The following is a 9322-nucleotide window of genomic DNA, read 5'->3' as shown; positions in this document are numbered from 1 at the left end:
GATACAAAATACATGATCTATAAACACAGCTCTGTAAACTTATAACTAATAAATGTAATAAAATATACTCAAGAGAAATACATCAAAATCTTAATAGAAGTTGCCTCTGTGAGGTTTTGGAGATTCTTATTATTCAGTTCCTTTTATTTCAACTTTAAGGATGAGCTGATAACACTTTTAGAATAAAGAGCTAATATTATGTTCCTGTCCCCTATGTGGCCAGCCCTGTGCTAAGTGTTGGGTGTATGATACCCATTTAAGAGCCAGGAGAACATTTCACATCAGTATTCTTACAATACTCAAGGTGGAAACAGAAGGTTGGTGAGATCAGTTAGTAAGTGATGGATCCCAGTTCCAGTCACAGGCTCTCTGACTAAACTAAATGCCTTCAGTAAAAAGCTCTTGAGCATGTATTTCACTGATGGCAGCATTAACTTCTGTGGCACTTGGATCCTGGATTTGCAAACACAAATATTTGGACAAATATGGGAAAAGATATCATCTGATATAAACAATTTTAACACAGCGTTTCTAACAGAAAAAAGGAGGGCCGTGGAAAACGAATTGGTAAAAACAAAACTTTTCCAATAAACAGATAAAATGGAGTCAAAATATAGGACTCGCTGCTGACTCACTGTGAGATGTGGGCAACCTGCCTGAAGAGGAAGAGTAGCGAGCCAGCAGCTCACAGGCATAGAGGACTTCTTCAGCCCAAATCCAACACTCACCCTCTTCCTCTCCAACCCAGGTTGTTCTCAGACCCTCCAGAACATCACCACTCCTGATGCTGAACACCTTTCATCAGCCATCCCCAGCGCAGGTCTCAGGAGCCATGGGGAACCACACCAGAATCACTGAGATTGTCCTGCTGGGGCTCTCAGATGCCTGTGAGCTGCAGCTGCTCATCTTCCTGGGGCTCCTCCTCACATATCTCCTCACCCTGCTCGGGAACCTCCTCATCGTGGTTGTCACCCTCACGCACAGGCGCCTCCACACCCCCATGTACTACTTCCTCCGCAACTTTGCTGTCCTGGAGATCTGGTTCACCTCCATCATCTTCCCCAAGACGCTGACCAACATCCTCACAGGACACAAGACCATCTCCCTAGCAGGATGCTTTCTCCAGTTGTTCCTCTATTTCTTCCTGGGCACCACAGAGTTCTTCCTACTGGCAGCGATGTCCTTTGACAGGTATGTGGCCATATGTAACCCCCTGCGGTACACCACCATCATGAGCAAAAGGGTGTGTGTCCAGCTGGTGCTCTGCTCATGGATCACAGGACTCATTCTCATTCTTCTTCCAAGTGTCATCATATTTAACCAACCATTCTGTGGCCCTAATGTCATTAATCATTTCTTCTGTGACAGCTTTCCACTCATGGAACTCATATGTGCAGACACAACTCTGATAGAGCTTCTGGGTTTTGTGACAGCCATCATCAGCTTACTGGGCACTCTGTGTGTGACAGCCACCTGCTATGGCCACATCGTCCACACTATCCTGCACATCCCCTCAGCCAAGGAGAGGCAGAAAGCCTTTTCAACCTGCTCCTCCCATATCATTGTGGTGTCTCTCTTCTATGGCAGCTGCATCTTCATGTACATCCGGTCAGGCAAAGGTGGCCAGGGGGAGGGCTGGAATAAGGTGGTGGCATTGCTCAACACTGTGGTCACTCCAGTGCTCAATCCCTTCATCTACACTCTGAGAAACAAACAGGTAAAGCAGGTGTTTCGGGAGCAGGTGAGCAAGTTCTTCTCATAAATCTGTAGAACCAAGGGGCTGAGTAAATATTCCAGAGGAATAAAAAAAGAGGTGGGGGAGTCTTTTAAAAATTCATAAACTGTATGTGTTATGGAAAAAAACCTGTGGAATCAAGACCATTTTCCATCTAAAAAGAACTATCTTCTAATTCCATTTGTTCTGAAAGGTTAAAGTACTATTTTATTGGATCCCTAAAAACACTGAGTCTTTCCCATTCAGAAAAATCTCTACACCTGCCCCAGAACATGAGTTCTTTGAGAACAGAGACTTACTCTGTGGTTCACTAAAAGCTTCCAAGAAATCCATTATGCTGTGTTATGTCATCATGGTGCCAGGCACTACACCACTCAGCATAAGCTCAGAAGCTCTACGGATTCTAAAGGACGGAATATATTTAGAGATTCATTTACTTATTTTTGAAGGGGTTACTAGTGGGAGAGAAAGTGAGATATTCCTACCACTGTTTCACTCCCCCAGGTGGCTTCAATGGCCAGCACTGGGCCAGGCTGCAGTCAGGAGCCAGGAGCTACATCCAGGTCTCCTACATGGGTGGCAGGGGCCCAAACCCTTAGCAGAGAGCGATATCAGAAACGCAGTTGCCGGGACATGAACTGGTGCCCACATGGGATGCTTGCATCCCAGGTGGTGGCTTTACCCACTATGCCACAAAGCTGGTCCCAAACACTTGTATTAATTCTGTGATTTGAAAATATTTGTTCATTTCATTTAAGTCTACTGGATTTTCCAACACAACACAAGTTCTTTAAAAAAAAAAAAAAAGATTGGGGCTGGCGCCGTGGCTCACTTGGTTAATCTTCCGCCTGCGGCGCCGGCATCCCATATCAACACCGGGTTCTAGTTCCGGCTGCTCCTCTTCCAATCCAGCTCTCTGCTGTGGCCCGGGAAGGCAGTGGAGGATGGCCCAAGTGCTTGGGCACCTGTACCCGTGTGGGAGACCAGGAAAAGCACTTGGCTCCAGGCTTCAGATCGGTGCAGCGCGCCAGCCATAGCAGCCATTTGGGGGATGAACCAACAGAAGGAAGACCTTTCTCTCTGTCTCTCTCTCTCTCTCTGTCTAACTCTGCCTGTCAAAAAAAATGCAGTGGAAAGCCTTAACAACAGACTCAATGAAGCAGAAGAAAGAATATCCAGGGGCTGGCACTGTGGCATAGCAGCTAAATCCATCCCACCTACAGTGCCGGCATCCCATATGGGTGCCAGTTGGAGTCCCAGCTGCTCTACTTCCGATCCAGCTCTCTGCAATGGCCTGGGAAAGCAGTAGAAGATGGCCCACATCCTTGGGCCCCTGCACCCACATGGGAGACCCGGAAGAAGCTCGGCTCCTGGCTGTGGATTGGCACAGCTCTGGCTGTTGCGGCCTTTTGGGGGGTGAACCTGTGGATGGAAGACCTCTCTCTGTAACTCTGCCTTTCAAATAAATAAATCTTTTTTTAAAAAAATAATATCTGAGTTAGAAGACAAATCTCTGCAAATTTTATAGTCATGCCAAAAAAAGAGAAGAAGAAATCAGAAAACTAAAAAACAGTGCTAGAGATTTATGGGATGCTATCAAATGACCCATCATACAGGTCTTAGGAGTTCCTGAAGTGTGTAGAAAGGGAGAATGGATTAGAAGGACTTTTTACAACTGCAGAAGCCCAGTATCTACACTTCAGAGTCCTGCCCAGACCCTGATAACCTTCCAGGTGGTCCCAGCCCTTCCCCAAGGGAAAGCTCTCTCCTCAGCACCAAATGAGTTACCTGGCCTGATAACACTGAGCAATAAAACCTCTACATTCTCCTACATGGCAGGTGCCCTGGGGGAAGCCCCACTCACCAGCACCAGCAAATGTGGGGAGGAATTTCCTAATTTACACTCACCAAACCTTTTGTCCTAGAGGAGGAAGAGGAGAAGGGGAAGGAGAAACCTGGACCCCTTTTCCCTATTAAGACCTTGTCTAAACAAAGTACACACTCAGCTCTCAGCTCTCTGCTGAGCCACCCATTCAACCATGTAACCTTGCTTTCCCCCGATCTGAGTGACAGGGCACTCTCTCTGTCCCTTCCATTCTGAAGGATGCACTGTCCCCAATGAAACCTAGCTACTTTCCAAAGGGTGGGGGGGTGAGTTTAGTGAAATAATTACAGAAAATGTCTCTGTTTTGGAGAAAGGGACGTCCAAGTACAGGAAACACATAGAACTCCTAATAGACATGACCAGAAAAGATCTTCACCACAACATATTGTAGTCAAATTCTCCACAGTAAAACATAAAGAAAAGATTCTAAAACATGCATGAGAGAAATGCCAGATTACTTTCAGGGGATCTTCAATTAGACTCACAGCTGACTTTTTTTTTTTTTTTTTTGACAGGCAGAGTGGACAGGGAGAGAGAGAGACAGAGAGAAAGGTCTTCCTTTGCCGTTGGTTCACCCTCCAATGGCCGCCCCAGCCGACGCACCACGCTGATCCGAAGGCAGGAGCCAGGTGCTTCTCCTGGTCTCCCATGGGGTGCAGGGCCCAAGGACTTGGACCATCCTCCACTGCACTCCCGGGCCACAGCAGAGAGCTGGCCTGGAAGAGGGGCAATCGGGACAGAATCCAGCGTCCCAACCGGGACTAGAACCCAGTGTACCGGCGCCACAGGCAGAGGATTAGCCTACTGAGCCTTGGCACCGGCCAACAGCTGACTTCTCATCAGAAACCTTATAGGCTAGGAGAAAAGATATATTCCAAGATATATTCCAAGTCTTAAGAGAAAAAAGCTGTCAACCCAGGATACTGTACCCTGCCAAGCTATCACTTAGAAATGAAGGTGAAATACATAAACAAGTCTAGTATCTGCTAACACTAACCGATAGAATAAATAAAGGGGAGAGTGATCCAACATGGGAAGTGAGATACTCAGCAGACTCATAGAATGGCAGATGTCCTAAATAGCACTCTGGCCTCAGAATCAGCCCTAAAGGCACTCGGATCTGGCTGAAAAGCCCATGAGAGTATTTCAGGCATGGAAAGCCAAGACACTCTGGCAAAAAGATCTCTGTGAGTGAGATCCCAGTGGAAAGAACAGGTCTTCAAAGAAGGAGGTACCTTTCTCTGAAGGGAGGAGAGAACCTCCACTTTGACTATGACCTTGTCTAAACAAGATAAGAGTCGGAGAACTCAAGGGGCTTCCATAGCCTTGGAAACTCATGACTGGTGCATAGGGAGATTACTGATGCCATAAACAGGAGTGTCAATTTGTAAAGTCAACAACAGGAGTCACTGTGCACTTACTCCTCATGTAGGATCTCTGTCCTTAATGTGCTGTACACTGAGGCTTAATGCTATAACGAGTACTCAAACAGTATATTTCACTTTGTGTTTCTATGGGGGTGCAAACTGTTGAAATCTTTACTTAATGTACACTAAACTGATCTTCTGTTAAAAAAAAAAAAAAAAAGAAAAGAAACTATCAATTCCCAACTTGACTCTCACTGGGATTAAACATGACAATAGGTCTGATCTGATTTCATCATCATTTAAAAAAAAATCATCTATTATTTTTCACTTATGTTTCTGTGTGGGAACAAACTGTTGAAATCCTTACTTAAGGTATACTAAGCTGATCTTCTGTATACTAAGATAATCGAAAATGAATCTTGATGTGAATGGAAGGGGAGAGGGAGTGGGAAAGGGGAGGGTGGTGGGTGGGAGGGACGGTATGGGGGGGAAAGCCATTGTAACCCATGAGACGTACTTTGGAAATTTATATTCATTAAATAAAAGATAAAAAAAAAAAAAAAGAAATGAAGGTGAAATAAAGACCTTCCATAAAAAAAAAAAAAGAAAAAAGAAACTGAAAGGATTTGTAGCCACTCGTCCATCATTACAAAAGATATGATATGCTACACATGGAAACATGATCATCACTATGAAAGAAACTGAAGGCAGAAAATTTCCCAGTAAAAGTACAAAGGAAATCCAAAGTAAACAATAGAAATATTTATGGAAAAATGGCAAGGCCAAGTTGTTACTTATCAATAGTCATCTTGAATGTAAATGGCCTCAACTCTCCAGTTAAAAGATACAGACTGGCTCTCTCAGATCTGATTCCTCTCTCAGATCTGGTTCTTTATGAGAGGAGCTTGCTCACCTGCTTCTGAAACACCTGTTTCACCTGTTTGTTTCTCAGGATGTAGATAAAGGGAGTGAGCACTGGGGTTACCACGATGTTGAGCAAAACTACCACCTTGTTCCAGCCCTCCCACTGACCACCTTTGCCTGACCGGATGTACATGAAGACGCAGCTGCCATGGAAGAGAGACACCACAATCTTGTGGGAAGAGAAAGTTGAGAAGGCTTTCTGCCCCTCCTTGGCTGAGGGGATGTGCAGGATGGTGTGCAGGATGTGGCCACACAGCAGGTGGCTGTCATACACAGAGTGCCCAGTAAGCTGACATTGGTTTTTACAAAAATCAGAAGCTCTGCGGCCCGTGCTGTGGTGTAGTGGGTAAAGCCATCGCCTGCAGTGCCGGCACCCCATATTGGTGCTGATTCAAGTCCCAGATGCTCCACTTCTGATCCAGCTCTCTGGAAAATCAGTAGTAGATAGCCCAAGTGTTTTGGCCCCTGTGCCCACGTGGGAGACCTGGAAGAAGCTCCTGGCTCCTGGGCTTCCGTCCAGCCCAAACCTGGCCATTGCAGCTGTTTGGGGAGTAAACCAGTGGATGGAAGATTTCTCTCTCTCTGCATCTGCCTCTACCTCTCTGTAATTCTGCTGTTCAAATAAATAAATAAATCTTTGCTTAAAAAAAAAAAAAACTCAGAAGCTCTATCAGAGTTGTATCTGCACATATGAGTTCCATGAGTGGAAAGTTGTCACAGAAGAAATGATTAATGACATTAGGGCCACAGAATGGTTGGTTAAATATGATGACACTTGGAAGAAGAATGAGAATGAGTCTGTGATCCATGAGCAGAGCACCAGCTGGACACACACCCTTTTGCTCATGATGATGGTGTACCGCAGGGGGTTACATATGGCCACATACCTGTCAAAGGACATCGCTGCCAGTAGGAAGAACTCTGTGGTGCCCAGGAAGAAATAGAGGAATAACTGGAGAAAGCATCCTGCTAGGGAGATGGTCTTGTGTCCTGTGAGGATGTTGGTCAGCATCTTGGGGAAGATGACGGAGGTGAACCAGATCTCCAGGACAGCAAAGTTGCGGAGGAAGAAGTACATGGGGGTGTGGAGGCACCTGTGCGTGAGGGCGACAACCACGATGAGGAGGTTCCCGAGCAGGGTGAGGAGGTAGATGAGGAGAAGCCATAATGTGTTTTCTAGAATTTTCAGGATTTGTTTCAGTAACAAAAAAATTTCAAAGATACTCAAGAAAGAAAAATTCTAGGAGTTTTACTCTATCACTCTTCCTAGTCATCACCCACTCCTAATTCAACAATTTTTTCCTGCCTTCATAGCACCTATTAAAGGGAATCAGTTTAGGGTCTGCGCACGGCTCACTAGGCTAATCCTCTGCCTGTGGCGCCGGCACCCCGGGTTCTAGTCCCTGTTGGGGTGCGGGATTCTGTCCCGGTTGCTCCTCTTCCAGTCCAGCTCTCTGCTGTGGCCCGGGAAGGCAATGGAGGATGGCCCAAGGCTTGGGCCCTGCACCCACATGGGAGACCAGGAGGAAGCACCTGGCTCCTGGCTTCGGATAGGTGCAGCGTGCCAGCCATAGCAGCCATTTGGGGGGTGAACCAACAGAAAAGGAAGACCTTTCTCTCTGTCTCTCTCTCACTGTCTAACTCTGCCTGTCAAAAAAAAAAAAAAAAGAATCAGTTTAATTATAACATTATATTATAAGAACTTCACTCTTTTTTATTCCTATATTTTCTGTTCACTTCCTTTTCTTTCTTTTCTGTTCATTTCTTCTGGTTGTTTGTTTGTTTGTTTGTTTTCCAGAGGGAGAAAGAGAGAGCTCCCATCCACTGATCTACTAGCCAAATGTCTGCAACAGCTGGGCTAAGCCAGGTGGAAGCTGAAAGCCGGGAACTCGATCTAGATTGCCCATGTGGATGGAAGAGACAAAAGCATCTGCGCCATCACATTTGCCTCCCAGGATTTGCATTAAGCAAGAACTGAAACCAGGAGCCAGAGCTGGAATCAAACCAAGGCTCTCCAGTGTGGGACACAGGTATCTGAACTGGCATCTTAATGCTAAACTAACTGCCTGCCCCAAAACAACATTGTTTTTATACTCATATCCCATTAGTTTATCTTTGTTTAATTCAAATATGAGTAATTACAGTAAAAGTCCACTTATCAAAGAGAGGTTCAGAAACGAGTAGCCAATTAACGTTAAGTCAACTGATGGAAGAGAAGTGTGAGTGTACAGGAGCCTCCTGGCTACAAAGGCTCAGTATGCTGTGGACATCAGCTAGCCAGTAGGCAATTCTGCACAGGGTCTGAGGACACAATCACTGCAAACAAACTGCCCGTGTGCAGACAGAGCTCAGGCACCTGTTAGCCATTTGATCTTGAGCAAGTAAGATTTCTTTGTATCACGGGTACACAAATGGAGATAATAATAGTATCTACCTCATAAAATCTTTATGATCACTAAGCGAGTTTGTATTTATTAGACTGTATGTGACAGGTCTTGATACAGAGAGTCAGCGCTGTTCTTTTATTGCTTCTCAAAGGTGATTTCCCTTCCCCCCCTTCCTCTTTTCCCTTCTTTCCTCCTCTTTCTTTCCTTTTAGAAACTTAATTGTCTTTAAAGAAGAATCCAAGCATGATACATATTTTGTGAGCTCTTAGACATACCTATAACTTACGAGACATAATAATATCCTCCATTAAATACACTAAAAGGAAGTGATCCTTGAAAACAAGTTTTACTATTAAGCTTCAATGTACAACTCTTTGGGTACAGAAGTCCTGCATGGGAACAGTGACTCTTATTGTTAACTTAACAATTAACACTCTTATGTATGACATCAGGGATCACCCAAGGTTCTTGACATGATCTGCCTTGGTTTTGGAAGCCTTTTGGATCCACTAGCTTGACAAGGCCATAAGCAAAATGGAGTTCTCTCCTCCCTTCAAAGGAAAGTACATCCTTCTTTGGTGGCCCCTTCTTTCCACTGAGATCTCACCACAGCGGTCCTCTATGTAGGACATTTTTTGCCACAGTGTCTTGGCTTTCCATGCCTGAAATGCTCCCCCTGGGCTTTCCAGTCAGATCAAGTGCCTTAAGGGCTGATTCTGAGGTCAGAGTGATACTAAAGTGACAGTCATTCTATGAGTCTGCTCTATGGACTGCTTCAATGTTGGAGCCTTCACTCTTTTTTTTTTTTAAGATTTATTTTATTTATTTGAAATACAGAGTTAGAGAGTGGTAGAGAAAGAGAGAGAGGTCTTCCATCTGCTTTTTCACTCCCCAGATGACCACAATGGCCAGAGCTGCACCGATCTGAAGCCAGGAGCCAGGAGCTTCTTCCAGGTCTCCCACGTAGGTGCAGGGGCCCAAGGACTTGGGCCATCTTGTACTGCTTTCCCAGGCCACTAGCAGA

At 45.2% G+C, this 9322-nt stretch overlaps 1 protein-coding gene and 1 pseudogene across 1 annotated transcript; one reads left to right on the top strand and one right to left on the bottom strand.

The window, feature by feature from the left end:
- Positions 1-760: 760 nt before the first annotated feature.
- Positions 761-3518, top strand: LOC149123031 (olfactory receptor 6E1-like). The gene has a single exon (XM_089309945.1). The coding sequence runs from the start codon at positions 785-787 to the stop codon at positions 1760-1762; it is 978 nt and encodes a 325-aa protein (XP_089166071.1). The 5' UTR covers positions 761-784; the 3' UTR covers positions 1763-3518.
- A 2195-nt stretch (positions 3519-5713) lies between these two features.
- LOC100343333 (olfactory receptor 6E1-like) lies at positions 5714-8930 on the bottom strand (annotated as a pseudogene).
- Between the last annotated feature and the right edge of the window lie 392 nt (positions 8931-9322).

This window comes from Oryctolagus cuniculus, chromosome 12 (genome assembly GCF_051225735.1).
Source record: "Oryctolagus cuniculus isolate XC-2025 breed Fujian yellow rabbit chromosome 12, ASM5122573v1, whole genome shotgun sequence".
Lineage (NCBI taxonomy): Eukaryota > Metazoa > Chordata > Mammalia > Lagomorpha > Leporidae > Oryctolagus > Oryctolagus cuniculus.
The sequence above is the reverse complement of the archived record's forward strand: the minus strand, read 5'-3'. Positions and strand labels throughout refer to the sequence as shown.

Coding starts and splice junctions, on each gene's coding strand:
- LOC149123031 (XM_089309945.1), top strand. CDS start 785: ATGCTGAACACCTTTCATCAGCCATCCCCAGCGCAGGTCTCAGGAGCC.